The 20,430-nt window shown below is 46.0% G+C and overlaps 1 protein-coding gene and 1 pseudogene across 2 annotated transcripts in view; one reads left to right on the plus strand and one right to left on the minus strand.

The window, feature by feature from the left end:
* Window positions 1–5,102: 5,102 nt before the first annotated feature.
* ILKAP (ILK associated serine/threonine phosphatase) overlaps window positions 5,103–20,430 on the plus strand; it is a 29,369-nt gene continuing 14,041 nt past the window's right edge. The window contains exons 1-5 of one of the 2 annotated variants that reach the window (XM_060106927.1): window positions 5,103–5,199; window positions 13,772–13,837; window positions 14,311–14,367; window positions 17,770–17,889; window positions 19,711–19,837. In XM_060106927.1, the coding sequence (XP_059962910.1) occupies window positions 5,145–5,199; window positions 13,772–13,837; window positions 14,311–14,367; window positions 17,770–17,889; window positions 19,711–19,837 (425 nt within the window). In that variant the 5' untranslated portion in view covers window positions 5,103–5,144. Of the gene's footprint in view, window positions 5,200–13,771; window positions 13,838–14,310; window positions 14,368–15,666; window positions 15,772–17,769; window positions 17,890–19,710; window positions 19,838–20,430 lie in introns of those variants that run through there. The other variant, XM_060106928.1, reaches the window with a different exon arrangement.
* On the minus strand, window positions 11,809–12,786 carry LOC132495117 (heterogeneous nuclear ribonucleoprotein A1-like; annotated as a pseudogene).

Consider the following 20,430-nt stretch of genomic DNA (forward strand, 5'->3'; position numbering starts at 1 on the left):
CACATGACCCAGCAATCCCACTACTGAGCATATACCCTGAGAAAACCATAATTCAAAAAGAGACATGTACCACAATATTCATTGCAGCACTATTTCCAATAGCCAGGACATGGAAGCAACCTAAATGTCCACCGACAGATGAATGGATAAAGAAGATGTGGCACATATATACAATGGAATATTACTCAGCCATAAAAAGAAACGAAACTGAGTTATTTGTAGTGAGGTGGATGGACCTAGAGACTGTCATACAGAGTGAAGTAAGTCAGAAAGAGAAAAACAAATACCATATGCTAACACATATATATGGAATCTAAAAAAAAGTGGCACTGATGAAACTAGTGGCAGGGCAGGAATAAAGATGTAGACATAGAGAATGGACTTGAGGACATGGGGTGGGAGGGGGAAGCTGGGACGAAGTGAGAGTAGCATGGACATATATACACTACCAAATGTAAAATAGTTAGCTAGTGGGAAGAAGCAGCATAGCACAGGGAGATCAGCTCGGTGCTTTGCGATGACCTAGAGGGGTGGGATAGGGAGGGTGGGAGGGAGGCTCAAGGGGAGGGGATAAGGGGACATATGTGTGCATATGGCTGATTCACTTTGGTGTACAACAGAAACTAACAGTACTGTGGAGCAATTATACTCCAATAAAGATATATTTAAAATATATATATATATATATATATATATATAAATATATAACAGAATCACTTTGCTATAGACATGAAACTAACACAATATAGTCAATCAACTATACTTCCATTTTAAAAAAGAAACCTTATTTTATTTTGCTTGTGGTTTTGTGGGTCAGGATTTCATAAAGGGCTTAGCTGTGCAGTCCTTGCTTGGGGTCTCTCATGAGGTTGTAATCAGCTGTTGGCTGGGGTTCAGAACCCTAGTCTGAGTGTTCCCCTGGAATGGATGTCCAAGATGACTCATTCGACTTGGCTGGCAGTCACTGCTGGCTGTTGGCTGGCAGCTCAGCAGGGTTGTGGAATACAGTGCCTACGTGAGGCTTTTCCATCACGGCAGCCTCAGAGTCGTTGGACTTCTTACTTGGTAACTGACTTCCTCGAGAGCAAGCATCTCCAGAGAACCAGGCAGAAGCTGCGTGGGCTTCTATGACCTAGCCTTGGAGATAATATAATGGCACATCTTCCACTCTCTATTCGTCCAAGTAGTCACAGCTCACCCAGGTTGAAGGGGAGGAGACTCAGAACCTACCTGTTGATGGGGGGAGTGGCAAGGGCCCACTTAGAAGAGCACAGGGGATGGGATACATTGTTGCAGCAAACTTTGGAAAATACCGTCTGCCACTCAGGCAGCTGATAATGTCCTAGGACATCCGGTACCTTCCTTATCTCTAGACAGTTTAAGCTCTCAAAATCAGAAATCTATGACCTTTTTCTAAGAGCACAACAGTGAACTTAGTCTGGGCAGTCATGAGCAAGCACACAGGAGGCAACACTCTTGGCTCCAAACTTCCTGACGTTCCTGAGGTAGGAAGGCTTGTGTCATGAACTTGGAGCATCAAGAATGGACATATTCATCCATTCACTCATTCATCCATTCGTTCATTCATTCTTCATCATTCACCTAGCCAGTGTGTGTGAGCATCTACTGCGTGCCAGGTGCAGTAACATGCAAAACCAAACACAGTTCCTGACCTCCTACAGCTTACGTTTTGTTAGGAGATCCAGTCGTTAATGACATAATCACATAAATAACTGTAAAATGGCAACTATGACAAAAGCCATAAAGGAGAGGTGTAAAGGGGGATTGTACTTAGGTCACTCAAGAATGGTTTTCCTGAGGAATCGATGACTGAAATCTGAGGAACAGATGAAATTTTCCTCGAGTGGAGGACCTAGAAGAACATCCCAAGCCAAAGGACCCACATGAGAAAATGTGCTGGGACCAGAGAGAGAAAAACTAGTGCAGGGATTGAGAAAAGGCCTCAAGGAAGCCCGAAAGGAGGCCAGGATTCGGTGACACAGACTTGGTGGGCGCAGGGGTCAGGGGGTGGATTCAAAAGGCAGTCAGGGATAAAACTGATAGGATTTGGTGATGGAGAGTGTATTTGTTATCTATTGTTGCATAACAAATTACCACGCTTGAGCAGCTTAAAACCACATCCATCTGTTATGGCACAGTTTCCATGGGTCAGGAGTCCAGGCACCATAGAGTCCTCTGCAAGGCTGCAGTCAAGGTGTGGGCCTGGACAGGAGTCTCGTCTGAGGCTCGACTAGGAAGGACCAGCTTCCAAGCTCATAAGTTGTTGCAGCACCCGTTTCCTTGTGTGCTCCTGGATTGAAGCCCTCCGCTTCCGTCAGCTGGAATCCACCCTCAGGTCCTCGCTGTGGCCCTCTCCATTCTGCAGCTCACAGCATGGTGTCTTGCTTCTTCAAAGTCAGCGAGAGTCTCTTAGTGTTGCTGAAACTTGGCCTCTGTACACCGGCACCGGATTAAATCTCGGAGACAGAGTTTTGGGTGAAATAGAAAGAAAGCGCTTTATTGCTTTGCCAGGCAAAGGGGGCCACAGCGGGCTACTTCCCTCAAGACTGTGTGTCCCTCCCTGGAGCGGGTAGTGAGGAGACTTACAGAGTTCAAGGAACAGGGCGTGGTCAGCTCATGGACATTCTTCTGATTGGTTGGTGGTGAGGTTATTGGGAATCAGCATCATCAACCTTCTGGTTCCAACTGGTTTGGGGTCTACGTGCTTGTGGGCAGCATACAGTTAACTTCTTCCACTTGGTGTGGGTTTCAGTATCTGCAAAACAGCTCAAGGGATGTGGCTCAGAATATTACCTAGAGTCCTTGAGGAAGAACTAAAGGTCCTTGACTTTGTTTAATGACTAAAGTATTATTATTTTGTCTTGTTTGACTGTTTTCCTTTCTTTCTGCATTTTCTCACTTCTCTGATTAAATTTATTCTTTGACTAAAGTTTTTCTACGGACAAAAGGCAGGTGGAGGACATGGGTGGGAGTCTATTCTGAGAAGTCCTCATAGGATCCTGCTGGGTCACACTAGCAGGATGGGTGTCACTAACCTGTGTGAAGGAATTACATCCACGTAATCACATACCTCCTGACACGTTTGCTGTACTCTACTGACCAGAGCAAGTCACACCAGCCACGTTCAAAAGATGGTGACCACACAAGAGCTGAATACTAGGAGACGGAGATTGTGGAAGCCACCTTGGCGGCTATCTTCCCAAGAGGGATTCTGGGGTAGGGACACAGGGAGGTGTCAATCCTGGAAGGAGAAATCGAAGGGGATACGGTGAGGAGTCGAGAAAATGATTTTGGTTGGGACATGTTGAGTTTGAGGTACTTTTGAGACACCCAAGAGATATCACATGAGTGATATTTGAACATGTGGATCTGGAGCTGGTAGGAAACATAAATTAACGAACCACGTTTAGATGAGTGGTAATTCAAGCCAAGTGGGGATGAGATTTACCGAAGGAGGGAGTGTGGGATGAGGAGGATCCAGGATCAAGTCTTAAAGAATTCCATCAGTTAATCGCTGGGCAGAAGACGTGGGCCTGCAAAGCAGACAGAGAACAGGCGTCAAACCAGGAGAGCGATGTGTTCCACAAACCAAAGGGAAAGAGACACTGACCGTGTCATACCGCTGGGATTCATGTATGGTGATGACTAAAAACATCACCTCCATTTAGCCACAGAGTGAGAAATGACTGGTGAGCTTAGCAGGAACAGTTATGGGGAAGTGATGAGGTGAAGCTAGGTTGGGGTGGGCTGAGAAGTGGATGAGAGGTGAGCAAATAGGACTGTATTGCTACTTTAGAGCATTTCTGCGGGGATGAGGCAGTTCATCTGTTAAAGGGAGAGCAGAGAGCAGTGAGGGTTTCAAATAGTGGTGAGTGAGCAGGCAAGCAGATGAGAGGCATGAGGCCTGCTGAGCCCAACAATGTCCTCAGCCAGAGATCACCAGAAACACACCTGCAGTCGCCGGAATTGGGTTATTACTCACCCCAGCCAGGGAGACTGTTACCACGGGAAACCTCAGTAAAGGGACGTGCAGAGGACTTACAACATTTGGGTCTGTGTTAGTTGATTTGGGGAAACATTTAAGGAAGCAGGGCTTTGCTCTGGATTGGATTATGCCAGGAAAAGGAGGCAATTCCTTGACTGGATGTCTTAATAAATCGTATCTTAAAGGCAGGAAGACTACAGAAAGCCTAAACTTGTAATTGGTAAAGCAGCAGCAGTCACTCTTATTGGCCAAGACAGAAAGATGTTTGGTCACTTTTGTGGCTTGGCCAACGCTCGTCTTTTCGTCTGTGTTCAGACGTGAAGAGAGGGGCCTCGTTTTTGGCTTGATCGGTCATCAGAGCCTGATGTCGACGTTTTATGAGCCTGTGTATATTCAACAGAACACCGAGGCCCAGCTGTGTGCCAGGCCAGCTTCCTGACGTCACTGCTCTCTGGAACCTGCCATGGACGCTCCCTTTCCCCTCCCCCCACGTGCCCAGATGGCGGCAGTCGAGACATGCCTCCTCTCCACTCTGCATCTTAAGGGGCCACTCTATGAGGCTTCGGCTTCTCAATCGCAAATTGGCCAGGGATGCAGGCCCACCGTGGTGGTGTGAGGATGAAGGGATGGAACCGATGTGAAAACCCCATAAAGCTTTCAGGGCCACCAGGGCTCACTACAGCTGCCCTCGAGCTCAGACATGTCTGTCTGGAAGGGCCTTCTTGGAATCGGACGCCCGTGCCTAGGGAGAGCAGGAGGGGCCCGGGAACGGCGTCCGAGAGAAACATGACACCGTCCGCGGCACTTCAGCCCCGCCGGCCCAGGTATCCGCTCGCGCAGCCGGCGGAGAGTAGACCTGTGCGCGTGCGCGCCGCCGCCCCGTCCCCGCCCCCCCCGCCCAATGCCCGCGCGCAGGCCTTTGGGGCGGCCGGGCCACGCCGCGCGCCGATTGGTGGCGTTCCGGGCCCGCCTTCGGGTGATTGATGGCTCCCCGGCCGCCACCGCCCAGCTGCCGCTGCCGCCGCCGCCTCCGTCTCCGCCTCGGCCGCAGGGTGTGGAGCCCGCCGCCGTTCGCGGGCTGCGCGTCTGCCGCCGCCGCCGCCGCTGCCGCCGCCGCCGCCGCCTCCCAGCCTCCGCGATGGACCTGTTCGGGGACCTGCCGGAGCCCGAGCGCTCGCCGCGCCCGGCTGCGGGTAAGCGGATGGCCGCCCGGACTGTGAGGAGAAGGAGGGCGGGCGGGCGGCGGCCTGGAGGCCGCGGCGTCTGAGGCGGCGGCGGGGACGCGGGAGGGCGAGTGCGGCCTGCACCGGCGCGGGGAGCTCGCGGTCTCCGCCATGTTCGCTGCGCAGGAGGAGGGGACCGCGGCTCGGGGACCTTTGTGTGCGGCCCACACGTGTGGCTGCCGCAGCCCGCGCACAACCACCGCCGTCCCCTCACGGGAGCCGCGCGCCGGGTCTGCCGGCCTGCGTTCGAGCAGCTCGCCGTGTGGGCCGCGTCGATCCGGGCGCGCTCCCAGTTGTGCGTTTTCTTCGGCTTTGTTTTTCGTCTCTACCCCGGAGATGGAAGTGATCTCCGACTCAGTCCTTGTCGTTGTGAGGCCCAGAGGATTCGTTCTCTCTGCTCCTCTCGTCGGATCTAACGATTCCTGGTAGTTTTTGTTCTTTCCGGGGCCCCGGGAAGTGCCCGCTCCCCTGCCGGCCCCCGACCTCGGCCGCTGTGCCGGGTCCTTCCTGGAGGCTGGGGTTGGAGCTGCACACACGGCGGCAGCGCGGGGACCGCACGGTTGGTCCTGTGTGCCCAGCGGGTGACGGCCACGCCAGGTTGAGGTTGGCAAGACGTGTGAATGTTTTCACGGGCTAGGTACGCAGCTGGGTGCTGTGGTTTAGGGCCTTCCTGACGAGCCCAGCTTGGTGGCAGGAAACATGGAAAACTCTAAAAACGCGTTCAGACTCCAGGCTCACCTCAGCGCCGGGGCTCAGTCGGGAAGCCGGCGGGGGGCGGGGGGCCGCGTCTGCGGCGGGGGGTCCGCGGGCGATTTGGGACCGCCCGGCGCGGGTCTGGAGAGCCCGGTTCGGGAACTCCCGTTGTAGTAGGGGAAGGGGAAGGGGAAGGGGACGGATGCCCTGCCTTTGCTTCCCAGGAGCCTCATTCTGCACGCAAGTGATTAAAATTGAACATGGCTAAGGTGAATGCCTGTGGGAAACGCTGAGTGTCCAGAGGAGCGACGTGTGTAGTCCGTGGACAGAGAGCGGGGAAGGAGGTGGTGCTGGTATCTGGCCTCTTCTCGGAAGCTGGGGAGACTTGGGATTTGCGGAGACTCTAGGCCAGGGAACGGTGTGCTCTTTGGGGAACGTCTCGTTCTCTAGTTGGCCTGGGCGTACCAGCGTGGAGGGCTGCTGTGACATGGGGCCCTAAAAAACAGGCCCCCAGAGAAGGGGTTGTCGTGCCCTCCATGGGGCCTGGCTTCTGGCTTGTCACACATGGACCACCAGGCTGGCCAGTCTTTGTCGGGCCATTATGCCCAGTAACGGTGCCGTGCCTTTTCCCTACCAGACATTCGTTTTGTGGGTTGTTTCTTAGATTTGTTTTCTAGAGTGTTCTAGGTATGGGTGAAAACGCTGGCTTGTGTATGCACTCTTCCTTCCTCTGTTGATGGAGTATAACCTCTATCTGCATATGTTTGGGGCAGCGTTTGGATTCGCAGATGTGCCTGTGGGCCTGTCATTTTCTTGAATCGCAAAGGGACCCTTGAAATGATACAAAACTTGACAACTCTTATAGGTTGGTGCTAGGGAGGGCGTATCCAACCCTGTCTGCGATGACAGGGTGGCAGGGGTGCTGCGTGAAGTTTAAACGCCCCCTTCCCTGAAGCATGGATTCGTGAACTGCTCCCTGCCTGTGGGGAGGGCCCTGACACTGTCACAGGTCCTGCTTGGCGGAGTGTATGTTTTTAAATAGCCTGAAAAACAAAGAAGGCATGCTTTCTGAATTTCTAGATGACAGAAAGCCGAGAGGGATAAGTACTGAAGTGAGTGACAGAATCGGGAAACAAAGTTATCTTGACAGGCATTTAGTTCAAAGCAACAAGATGAGTCTTAACAGGTTAAAAAAATCATTTGAACAAGAACAGAACCTGATTTCACAGTTTTGTGGAAATGCTTTGATCTTTGAAAACTTAATTCAAAACGTCATACTTTTTGTTTCCGAAAAATGGATCATATTGGTTGACAAAATTGAACGTAGAGAGAATGAAGGGAAAATAAAGTTGGTTTCATGAAGTGGATGGAGAGATGAGGCTAAATCGCACCATCATGACCCTCACAAAGGATGTGCAGGTGCCACCAATTTCTGAGCTAATTCAGGGAACAATAAAAGACCTAGACACGTTCGCAGTCCCCCAAAAAAGAGTTGTTCCAGACATGTTACCAGACTGTGTGGCTTCTGATCCTAACTCTGCTCTTGCTGTCTTCTGTGGCTGTTCCTGCTTCTGGGAAAGATGACTGTTGCCTCCTCCTGTTGGCCCACAGGTTAGAAGGGGCGCTGTGGGCACAGTATTTAGCACAGGTAGAGCACGAGGTCTGCGCTTAGTAGATGCTAGTGCCTAGTAGATGCTACTCTATGAGTTAACTTTCACAGCCATTCAAAAGGGGAAAAAAAATGCACTCTTCAGTGGATTTTGTGAAAACACTAAGTGTCCAAAGGGAGGAAGTATCACACTCCTCAGATCACATCAAGTGTATTTTATTTAGTTCTTTGATTTTTGTTTTAAACGTTACATCTAATGTTCCTACCCCAAGCCTCTTAAGTTTTATGGTCTGAAGAAAAATGTGGAAAGAACGCATTAAATGTTTTCAGAGTTTGTGCTAAATTAGGAGTTTTCATCCCAGCCCCTAACATGTTTTGACTGCTGAGTGAAATCAGGTTTTTTATATACAGTATACATAGCTTACCTAAAAAAGGAAGTATGTTTGTTATTATCAGATAGAACTGGAATTTCTCTGGTACATCATACTCATAAAAGTGCTGACTTGATGTCTTTAAAGACTGACAGCTTATATTTGGCAGTCCAAACAAGTTAAAGGAGTCCTGGTTTAAAGTTGTTTGGGCAGTAACCTGGTTTCAGTTTTATAGGGTGGTTCTTTCACTACACCAGTACACTTTAAAGCTGATGGTCAGCTGTCAGGGACTAAATAAATATTTGCTTGGCAGGCCATCTTCAAAATATTTCCTTTTAGAAAATTGGAGATCTGAATATAAAATAAAGGCTAAGGTATTAGAAAAAACTTGGACTGATTGTAAAACTTCAGGGTTAATAAGAAAAAACGCAAGTCATAAAAATCAGAATGGATTTAGCTATGTAAAAATAAAATGTTTCTGCAGGCAAAATAGCACAAAGGCAAAAGACAGACTGAGAGAAAGTAGTTGTGGTACACATTACTAAAGGTTACTATCCCTAGTAAGGGAAAGGCGCAGATAAATTAATAAGAAAAAGAGATGACCCGTTAGAAAAATGGTCATAGGATGTGTCCTGACAGTTTATAGAGGAAGAAATGCAAATGACCCATCAACCAGATGCTCAGCTTCCTCCGTCACTGGAAAGGAATAGCAAATCACTGATGTGCCATATTTTTCACCCATCAGATTTAAAAATTGGCAAGATGGTAATGAGGATGTAGAGAAATGGATATTCTCACAAAGTGTGTGGGGGGTGAAAGTTACCACAACTTTTTTTGGAACAAATTTTGGCATTTGTCAGATTTATTTATTTACCCGTTGACCAGCAGTTAGCAGATAAAATAAGGATATAAGCCTAGGGTTGTTTATTGTGGCATTATTTGTCATGTAAATAAACCAGAATCATGCTGCTTGCCCATCAGTAAGAGAACCAGACCAAGTGAGTGGCAGTGCTTCCCATAGAGAATAGTGTGCGGCTGTTGAAATGAATCATTAGACCCAGTGTGATGGCTTACATGAATAATGATATATGTAGAGTGCTGTGTATAGTATACTTCTACCTTTTAAAAATTAAAATGCACATACACAAGTTCATGAGCATAAAGGAAAGTGGAAAGTATACAATAAATTGTTACAGTGGTGGGGAGGCGGGGCCTTTTTCTAATATGTCCGTGGTATTTGGAAAACATGTACAGTGGTCCCTCAGTATCTGTGGGGGATTGGTTCCAGGATCCCCTTCGGATACCAGAATCCGAGGATGCTCAAGTCCCTTATGTATCAATAAAATGGCCTAGTACAGTGGCCCTCAGTATCCACAGGTTCCACGTCCTCGGACGAGGAGGTCAACTGTGTCACATTTGTAGTTGAAAAGAAAATCCAGGTATAAGAAGCAATTTAGGCAAAATATTTAAAAGCTTGTTGTTGCTTTACTGTATGTAGCAACTTATAGCTAATATGAATATAATCAGCCCAAGAGTGTTTTTCTCAGCATAGTATGTAACTTTCAGTAGACTTAGCTTCAGAATGTAGGTAACTTAAAACAGCAACAACCTAGATAAGATTAACTGTAGTGAAAAACTTGTTTTCTGTCTTGTTTCTTTCTTTATGAGAGTTCTTATATTTAGAACTCAGGGGCCTCTTCCAAAGTTTAGGGTCAAGGTCACACTTGGTCCAATGATTGCAGCCCCAAATACTTTGAATTACTATTTATCCAAAACAGAATGTAAGGTTCTGGCTAACCAGAAGTTCCCTTTATAGCATCTGTGACCTACAGATAGTTGTTAAAGAACCCAGATGCAAGCTGTTCTAACTCTGACCCTTTTGATGATGCAAAAAGGTGTTCCAGAGGTCTTACAGAGCCTCGGGATCCTCTTTGTGGGGTTGTTTAAGGGTTAAATGAGATGATCCTTGTGAAGTTCCTAGAACAGTGTGGGGTGGGGGCAGTGTAGCACCTCACCAAGAACATGGGCTGGGAAAGCAGGCTGCCTGGGTTTGGATCTCCACTCCTGACTGGCTCTCTCTTGGACAGTTATTTAACCTAAGTGCCTCAGTTTCCCTATCAGTAAGTTACAATAATAATAGTACCCACCTCATAAGATTATTGTAAGGATTAAATCCGTTAAAATATGTAGAGCACGAGAATAGTTCCTGACGGGCAGCGAATGTTAATTATCATTTATATAAGTTGTGGCCAACAAAAATATGAGATGATCTCATTGTGTTTAATTGAAATACCACTCACAGTATTCCAGAGTGACAGAGGAGAGGAGAGGCTCGTTCTGTTCAGCATGGGAAGATGAGCCCTTCTCTGGGGCTGGTGGTAGGTTTGGGGAACTGACTTAGACTGAGTTGTCGCCAAAGGAGAGAGGCCAGGCTAGTGCTAAGCTGGAAAGTCTATTATGAGGAATGCTTGCCAGGACCGTAAATGTATTAATACCTGCGTAAAAGAGGACTTTGCCCCATTGGACATTGGATTTGGAAAGACCTGATTTAGATGGGTAGTTTAATTCAGAACTTAAAATCGGACCCTGTGTAAGGGGAAGGGTTGATTGTCTTCAGGTTGGCCTCCTCCCTGTAATGTCCCCCTCTCCCAAGATGCCTGGTGCCCTGGCCCCACTGAATCCAGTGTGATTGTTCTGGGTCATCCTATTCGGTTTTGAGTCTGTTGGAATGGGCATGTTGATGCTTAGACCAATACCGTTTGAGTTTCCCTTGGAAGTGGCTTGCTAGAATATTAGCAATTCTTGTAGGAGGATTAATACAGTGAGTAAATGGTTATCCTAAATGCCTTTTAGTGTCCTCCTAATGCTGTGTTTTGGATACTTCCCACAGAGTCTTTATGTCACTTGTGAGAAAAATGAAAGTATTTGTAATTACTTAATATCTTTAGGGTAATTCTAAGGGATAAAAATGTAATTTATGGAGTAGATATTTCCCATTTGCATTAGGGGTATAAAGCAGAAGAGTTACTTTTTGTTAAATTAGGAATTACCAGATACTTAATGTGCTTCTGACCTAAAGACTCCTGAAGAAATTTCCTTTCTTGGAGTTTATAAATTTTAATTAAAATTTTTACTTTTTTACAAAAGTAAAATTGATACCCAGCTCATTTCTAGGCAGAAAGACAATATGGATGAAACTTTTGGAGCATACACATTGAATTGGTTTTTTATTTTTTTAAGAGGGTATTAAATTGTATATTTATTACACATGATAATGGATGATACACAAGCTTCATTCCCATCTATATCTGGTACCATAATCCAATTTAGATATATTGCATAGGATATGCCAACAATCATATATTAATAATCAAAAAACTCCATGACTTGGCTTGGGTGGCCCTTTTCACGGTGAACTCCAGGTCACAACGCAGTAACTGTCAGTTCAACTACACCAAGGTTTCAGAAGACAATAACTTCTCCACCAAAGCAAGTTGTAAATAAATTTTAAATGGAACCTGGCATCACCCTGAAGGAATACTAACTTCACACTGTTGGGGTAGTTTACCAAAATGGCTTCGGAGTAGACTAACTTTACACAGCACATTTAAAAAAAGACACATTTATTCAGCGTCATGATCAGACTATTACACTTAGCAATCAACAGCATGGGTGCAAAAAAAAAAATTACATTAAAACCCTTTGTTGGAATGCTTTACACTTTCCACAGAACAGAAACTAAAATAACCTGTTATACAATTAGTCACAAATACAGTCCTCGAGTTTTTTTGCCCGTACACATGAGTATTGTCTAAAACATGTCTTCTTGGTAGCAGCTAGGCCCTGCCACCACTGTGCTTGGCTGAGTTCACAAATCTGTTGTAACCTGTAGCTTCCCTGTCACTTCTCTGGCTCTCCTCTCCTGCTAAGCTTTGTCTCCTGGCAGTCATCAAAACCTCCTGCCACTGCCATAGCTACTGCTGCTGCTGGAACCACCACAGCCACCTTGGTTTCGGGGTTTGGCAAAGCATTGGCCTCCACCACCATAGGGGCCAGCACTTCTGCCTCCAAAGTCTCCTCCTTTCATGGGTCCAACATGTGAAGATTGATTGTTGTAACTGCCCAAATCGTGGTAGCTTCCACCACCTCCAAAAGGGCTTCCATCATTACCAAACCCGTTATAGCCATCCCCACGGCCACCAAAGCCACCTCGGCCACTGAAGTCTCCTCCACGACAAAGCTGTCATTCCCACCAAAACCACCTCCACGACCACCACCAAAGTTTCCAGAACCGCTTCGACCTCTTTGGCTGGATGAGGCACTAGCCATCTCTTGCTTAGACGGGGCTTTCCTTACTTCACAGCTGTGGCCGTTCACAGGGTGGCATTTCTGACTGACAGTCTTGTCTACAGAGTCATGGTCCTCAAAGGTTATGAGAGCAAAGCCTCTCTTTTGGCCACTGCCTCGGTCAGTCATGATTTCAGTCACTTCAATTTTCCCAGACTGTTCAAAATAACCTCTTAGGTGATGTTCTTCAGTGTCTTCTTTAATGCCACCAACAAAAATCTTTTTCACAGTCAAGTGAGCACCAGGTCTTTGAGAATCTTCCCTTGAGACGGCCCTCTTTGGTTCCACAACTGTTCCATCCACCTTGTGTGGCCTTGCATTCATGGCCGCATCCACCTCCTCCACAGTGGCATATGTGACAAACCCGAAGCCTCTGGAGCGTTTGGCGTTTGGATCTCTCATTACCACACAGTCTGTGAGCGTTCCCCGCTGCTCACAATGGCTCCTCAGACTCTCATCGGTTGTTTCAAAGCTCAAACCTCCGATGAAGAGCTTCCACAGCTGTTCGGGCTCTTTGGGTGACTGTGACTTAGACATGACGGCAGTGGGGGTGGGGGGGAGATGTCAACGATGCTTACTTGGCGGCGTCCATGAGCAGAAAGGAGTAATCTACCGAACGTATCTCTGAATTGGTTTTTAAATGTATTTCTGTACTTGAACTCAGAGGAAAAAGATCAGTGTGTTGAACTTCATAGGACGTGGATGTCCACACCTTCATCTTTAGCCCTCTGTTTCCCTCACGTTCCTGTGGGCCAGTTCATGTATTTCATAGCTTCAATAGAAATTTGGGGGAAAGCTGGAGAAGGAATAATGGTTAAATTTTATGTGGAAAGGGATAGTTGAGTATAAAACATTTCAGATAAGTACTTTTGGTAGGTAAATCTTTAGGTTTTTAGATAGAAAGTTTCCTCCTGGCTTTCTCCTGAGTTTACCTTGGAGTATCTGAAATCCCTCATTTTCTTCCTAGATATTTATTGAATTGGGCACTGGGCTGTTCAGGCAGATTGGCTTCCCTCAGGCCTCTCACCATCTCTGTGCTCCGTGTGTTTAAGATTCTCCCTGGTGGTTAATTCAGAATGGTACTGAAATAGGATTTTTAAGACCTGTAGATCTTTGAAGGGTCCCTTTGTCTCTGAAGTTCTGTATTGAGGTACCAAGATAGAATTATTGTTTTGCTCTAGAGTCAGTTTTTTCTTCCCAGGATTCACTTTTAAAGAAAGATTTTAAAATATTTGTTCAATAGTGAAATTATAAAAAAAAAATACTTGTTTCCCTCAAAACACCCAATAGCCCTTAAAACGCCTGTTGGGTCATCTTTCATTGCTTGTATTATATGTTGACTGTAACTTTTTGGAAACAAATGTCCGTATTAAACGGCTGTCAAGAAAATATTTTTTAAAAATAAGCTTTGTCCAGCAGCGGGGAGAAGATTTGAATTTAATGGCAAACTTAAAGATGTCCCCCTTTGAATCCCATCTGGCCAATGACCAAATGCTCTCTAAGCAGGTGTTCCGTGTTCTAGGGAAAGAAGCTCAGAAAGGATCTCTGCTCTTTGATGATCTCCCTCCGGCCAGCAGTACTGACTCAGGTACAGTCTTCAGGCTCTCCCAGGTGTGTGTCAACATGTCATCCTGGGATTGTAGTTGTCTCAATCTTTTTCCCTTTCCCCCATTTTCAACACACAGATGTTTTAGGTGTTGGACTGTCTTAAGTTTTGAATCCATGGCATCAGGTAAGGCAGAAAAATCCGCTAGTCGCTAGCCCTGAGAAACTGCATAAAAGTGTTGAGCAGTTTTCTCTGGTTCATTTGAGTGTTTAATATACTAGCTGGAATAAGATTTAACTCTTTAAGGCAGATTTTTTTGTTTCCTTTGAAATGATAGGACTTTAAAATAAAATAGGTTCAAGACGTTATTTAGCACAGTATGAGTTGCCACTGGATTGACACAAGAGTTTTGAGTTTATTTCAATGACCTGTGTAGGTGTCCTGGTGGGATGGATTCTGAAACTTAAGCATCCTCCTGGTTTTGTGGGCTCACTCAGTGTTCTGCTGTGTTTCAGGATCGGGGGGACCTTTGCTTTTTGATGATCTCCCACCAGCCAGCAGTGGTGATTCAGGTAAGTGGTAGGAAAAAATGTCCAACATGCTGATGGAAATAATATGTAGTATTTTATCCTTACGTAAAATTTATTTATTTATAGCTTGTAACGAGCCTTAGGATGACATTAAATCATAATACAACATAAGGTTTATTAAAACTATTAAATAGAGGGCTTCCCTGGCGGCGCAGTGGTTGAGAGTCCGCCTGCCGATGCAGGGGACACGGGTTCGTGCCCCGGTCCGGGAAGATCCCACATGCCGCGGAGCCTGCACGTCCGGAGCCTGTGCTCCGCAGCGGGAGAGGCCACAACAGTGAGAGGCCCACATACCGCAAAAAAAAAACCACATAAAAACTAAATAGATACCAGGAATTTCTTGGCAGTCCAGTCGTTAGGACTCAGTGCTTTCACTGCTGGGGCCAAGGTTTGATCCCTGGTTGGGGAACTAAGTTCCCGCAAAAAAAAACCCTAAATAGATACCATTAGGTGGGAGCAAAAAGACACTTAAATGCTACGTCACTTTTTGGTGATTATTTTTTACTTCTTGGGGTTTAACCTCTTGCAACTGACTTTTAAGAAGTGAGAGTTCAGTAATTTACTTTGATCTTTGTTATTTACGTTTTTATTTATTTATTTACTTTTGGCTGTGTTGGGTCTTCGTTTCTGTGCAAGGGCTTTCTCTAGTTGTGGCAAGCGGGGGCCACTCTTCATCGCGGTGTGCGGGCCTCTCACTATCGTGGCCTCTCTTGTTGCGGATCACAGGCTCCAGACGCGCAGGCTCAGTAGTTGTGGCTCACAGGCCTAGTTGCTCCATGGCATGTGGGATCTTCCCAGACCAGGGCTCGAACCCTTGTCCCCTGCATTAGCAGGCAGATTCTCAACCACTGTGCCACCAGGGAAGCCCCTGTTATTAACGTTTAAAAGAAAATCTCAGTCTGTCATTCTGGTTTTGTCTTGTTATATTCCTGACAGACCCAAATGTATCCAGCAGAAGTGTCTGAATATATGAAGTACCGTTAAAATAGTTTCAGTATTCCTGATAAATAAGTCATCTGTTTTATACCACTTACATTAAAAAGAATTTTGATTTTAAGAAAATGAAGTCAGAATGACACTGCTTTACTGACTGGTACAGACCATGTGCAGGAATTTGAATTCTTGAAATTCAAGACCTTAGTTAATTATTTTCCAGTCAGTCCTTTTATGTTCTCAAGATTCTTTTTATTGATTTGATTTCATGTTTGTCAAGCCTATTAACATTGGCTCTACCTGTTCCTGTAAATGTTTAACTTTTCCTTTTATGTCCCAATTACACAGAAGGGGAAAATAGAACCGATTCTTCTAGGTTGTCATATATGACGAATGTATTATTCCACTAACCGAGAACTTCTCACATGGAATTCCCCCCAAGGGAGGGGGAAGGTAGGGCAATGGTGGGGGACAGTGGGGATGCAGGCTGTCCTTTTTCATGTGCAGTTATCCTCTAGTGTAAAAAACCTTCCTTATGTTGTCAAATAGAACACTTGCTGCTTTTCAAGTATATTTTTTGTATTATTAATTCTTTACCATAAATTCATTGGGATTAGTCTAGAAAGTATGGATTAAATTAGGTATCATTCCTATATTTAGAAAAAGTATCACAATCGTCTTACGTAAGAAGTCTCAGGTTTTCAGGCTATGTATCCATACCAAAAAATTACAGCATTCTCATACAATTTACCCTAAAACCTTCCCAATAAAGACAGTGCACTTAGTTAAAATGAAAGTGAACGTGTGCAGCTAGGGCTCTTAACAGATTTAATTTAAAAAAGGAAGATTTAGCGTAGTTACATCTTGGTTATCCACACAGCAAAAGGCAATAAACTAGTAGCGACTTAGAAGACGTCAACACCATTGTTAACAAGCTTGATTTTTATTATTTTTTTGGATATAGAATCCAATCTTGTATCCAGTACTTAGGCTTTCTTGAGAAGACATATTTTTCTTCTCAAGCAGGCAAGAGCCATTTACAAAAATTGACTGCATTCTAGGCCATAAAGTAAGTCCCAATAAAGAATCAGCTTCATACGTAGACCACATTCTCTGATGACAGTGTGATTCACTTAGAAGTCAATAACAGTTCAAAAAATTTCTGTTTTTCAATTTAAAAGAAAGGAAGATTCTTTTACATACACATTGGGAAAACTGGAACACAAACAGTAAGTGACAGGAGGCTAATGAAGAGACCATTGGGAAATCCGTGACATTGTCCCAGTTAATTTGCCTTACTATGTGGGGTGGGATGTGTGTGTTATACTGTTGCAGAAATCTGTCCTTTGCAAGTAATTGACCCTTCTTGCGGGCAGGGACATTTCTTTCCTTTTTTTTCTCAGTACTCAGAAATGTCTGGCAAAGAATAGTTGAATGAATAATAAATGGTTGCATGCTTTTATACCTAAATGCAGAGAATACTTAGGGCCATTTATTGGATACCTGATGGACCAGGCACTGTGATGAATGCTTTACATACCTTCTCCCCAGCAGTTTTCAAACAACCCCCGGAGAGGACAGTATTCACCCTTTTACAGGTGAAGAAACTGAGGCTGGAAGGTTAAGTAACTTGCCTTAAGGGCACACCCCTTGGAAGTGGCAGAGATTTGAAACTAGACTTCTGTTGTTCCAAAATGCATACACACTGCAGGTGCTCTTAGCTCTGGCTTTGAATACAAATTCGTCCCTTTGCAAGTGGGAATGGCTTCAGCAGTCCTATTTTGCCTTTCAGGATACATACAGTTCTTAAAGCCTGATGTTTATTTTAAGCCTTTTTTGGCACTTGTTACTCTTTTTTTTTTTTTTTGCGGTACGCGGGCCTCCCACTGTTGTGGCCTCTCCCGTTGCGGAGCACAGGCTCCGGACGCGCAGGCTCAGTGGCCATGGCTCACGGGCCCAGCCGCTCCGTGGCATGTGGGATCTTCCTGGACCGGGGCACGAACCCGTGTCCCCTGCATCGGCAGGCGGACTGTCAACCACTGCGCCACCAGGGAAGCCCTACACTTGTTACTCTTTTGAACTGGTTCAGGACATTTCACTTTGCAGATTTTGGAAACTTATTTATAAGTAAAGGGCTTGTGGATGTAAAACATCATATATGTGCCATAGCCCCAAGATAAGAATGTGTATTTTTACCACTGAGAAGCCTCTCTTGCATGTCCTCTTATGTCAGTCTGAGCAGGGCCTGGATCTTAATTTGTGGTCTCCCACTGTGGGTACCCAGGCACTGCCCCACCCCTCAAAGTCATAGCCGTGACTGCTGTGCCTCTCTCTCTGCCAGGCCTCTCTCAAATGTCTTTTGTCTCTGAGGGCTGGGAGGGAGCCTGGTCTGCTAGGGACTCTTACCGTCTACAGCTGTGTTTCTGTCTGGCTTTGACTTTATATTTCCAGGTTCTCTTGACACTTCGATATCCCAGGTGGTAAAGAATGAAGGGAAAGGAGCAAAGAGAAAAACCTCTGAAGAAGAGAAGAATGGCAGTGAAGAGCTTGTGGAAAAGAAAGTTTGTAAAGGTTTTCAGACAGTTTGAAAACAAATGTATTAGACTTCATATTGTAAGACAACCCAGAGCAAAAAACAAGCTCAGCTTTCCGACGATAATATTGGATTGGCCAAAAAGTTCGTTCGGTTTTAAGTAAAAAGACATTTTTCATTTTCCCCAAGAACTTCATTGAATAATGTATTCATTAACTGAATGACCTTTTTGGCCAACCCAATGCTTCCTTTTAATGTCTGTATTTAAGAAGTGGATAGGGTTTCTTATTTGCAAACGCATTTCCAAAAGTTTACTTTTGCTTCCCCTCTCTCTTTGCTCTCCATGTACATCTGTTACCTTTGGTCAGATAGGAAACCTGCATTTGTCCTTCAAGGGTTAAAAACCACAGGTAGTTCTTACTTAGCCTTCGGCAGTGAGTGTTTAGCTTATTGGCCCCCCAGTTTCTCTCTGGCCACCTGTCCTTGTCCCCAGCCTGTTGGTTAGCACTTGGAATTCTGTGAATAGCTCAGTAGGCAGGTCCCAAGAGACAGCCTGAGGCTGGAAAAAGCAATTGAAATTTGTAGTCAGCTTTGTAACATGTCCCAGTGAGTGGGGAAGAAATGAAAAGTATCAGCTAAAGAGAAAAACTGTAGATTTTCACTTATTGCACCGGCCACTTTGTCTTGTGCCGTAAGTGATCTCAAGGCAGAGGCTGTAGGCTGCATGTGGAGGTGTGAGAGGACCTGCTCCGCCTCTGCTGTGAAGATGTGCGCTCAGCTTGGCTTGTCACTGCCTTGAGCCTGGAGAGCACTGTGCCTGCCACCAGCCGCTCTTCAGAAAGCGCTCATTCTATCACTTCTATGGCTCTAGGTGTCAGAAAAAGCTTCAACCAGCTATTAAAGAGAAATTTCTGCTCCTCCAGTGAACTCCTTTTTCCTTTCCTTCCTCAGTTAAAGTAAAAGCAGCTGATCTTACCATTTGTTCAAATTCTTCCAGCCTCAAGCATGGAAATATATATTTCCAGTGTATCCAGCAGGGCATTAGGGATAAACTCTACTTGCTTGCATTCCTCTAAACTAGGAATTTTTCTGTCCTTCTTAAATTATTGACAGACGAGATTTGCACAGCATTCCTTGCCCCAGTTCCAATCCCACTTCTGTGGGGTGACAGCACGTTCCTTGCTCTGGTGCTTTGACTTACTGTCCTCTCAAGGGGAGCCGCTCTGTACTAACTCTCAAGGGGAGCCGCTCTGTACTAACTCTCAAGGGGAGCCGCTGTGTACTAACTCTCAAGGGGAGCCGCTCTGTACTAACTCTCAAGGGGAGCCGCTCTGTACTAACTCTCAAGGGGAGCCGCTCTGTACTAACTCTCAAGGGGAGCCGCTCTGTACTAACTCTCAAGGGGAGCCGCTCTGTACTAACTCTCAAGGGGAGCCGCTCTGTACTAACTCTCAAGGGGAGCCGCTGTGTACTAACTCTCAAGGGGAGCCGCTCTGCACTAACTCTCAAGGGGAGCCGCTGTGTACTAACTCTCAAGGGGAGCCGCTCTGTACTAACTCTCAAGGGGAGCCGCTCTGTACTAACTCTCAAGGGGAGCCGCTCTCTGTACTAACTCGCTGTCGTCTGCTATCTCCTTTCCACTGCTCAGCCTTGCAGAGACCGGTCCTGTCCAGCAGTGATCTGAATCTTGTAACAGACTTGCAGCCCGGGAGATGCCTTGAGGGGTATAGCTTATTTGTGTGCAGCATTAGGGCATTGCTGAGTAGAACAGCCATAGTTCCCTTTCATTTGCTCTGGGACTAGGGCTTCTGGAGAGAAGGGCACAGTTTTGTATTGGCTTTTTGTTCTCTTTTTCTTAGGCTCTTCGGTGATCTTTGGTTTGAAAGGCTACGTGGCTGAGCGGAAGGGCGAGCGGGAGGAGATGCAGGACGCCCATGTCATCCTGAATGACATCACCGAGGAGTGTAGGCCCCCCTCCTCCCTCATGTGAGTGTCTGTGCTCCAGCAGCCTGATGGCATAGACGTCTCTGTTCTGATGGGAACTTTGGACTGTATCCAGTTTGTGTTTATTAGAAAGACATATTTCTTGAGCTGCTTGGTTCAACATCAGTAGTTCTCAGCTGGGGTTGGTTTTGCCCCCTAGGAACATTTTGGTTGTCACAGTGGGGGATGTGCTCCTGGCATATGGTGAGTGGAGGCCAGGATGTTACCCTGTAGTGCATGGGTTAGCCCTACAACAATTGTCCTGCTGAACTTGAGAAACCCTGCTAATTGGGCAATGACTCTCCCTATTTTGGGTCTTGGGGTGTGCTGCTTTCCACCAGTACCTGAAGAGGTTCTGGCAGATAGTATTCTTATTCTTTGACCCAGGAGATAGAGGTAGAAGCTGCTAATTACAGAGGTGAGTGGTGATCCGGGAGAGCTAGTGCATATAGTGAGGGCCCAGAAAGAGAACAAAAAAGCAGAAATGGCATCAAGAAGAAGACAGTAAAAGATTTCCTGCAGTTGTACAAACTAGAATGAAGGAAGAGGCATGGAGGAAAAGCCATTGCTCACCAAGAGCAGGAATAGGCTTTGGA

Source organism: Mesoplodon densirostris, chromosome 8 (assembly GCF_025265405.1).
Source record: "Mesoplodon densirostris isolate mMesDen1 chromosome 8, mMesDen1 primary haplotype, whole genome shotgun sequence".
Classification (NCBI taxonomy): Eukaryota; Metazoa; Chordata; class Mammalia; order Artiodactyla; family Ziphiidae; genus Mesoplodon; species Mesoplodon densirostris.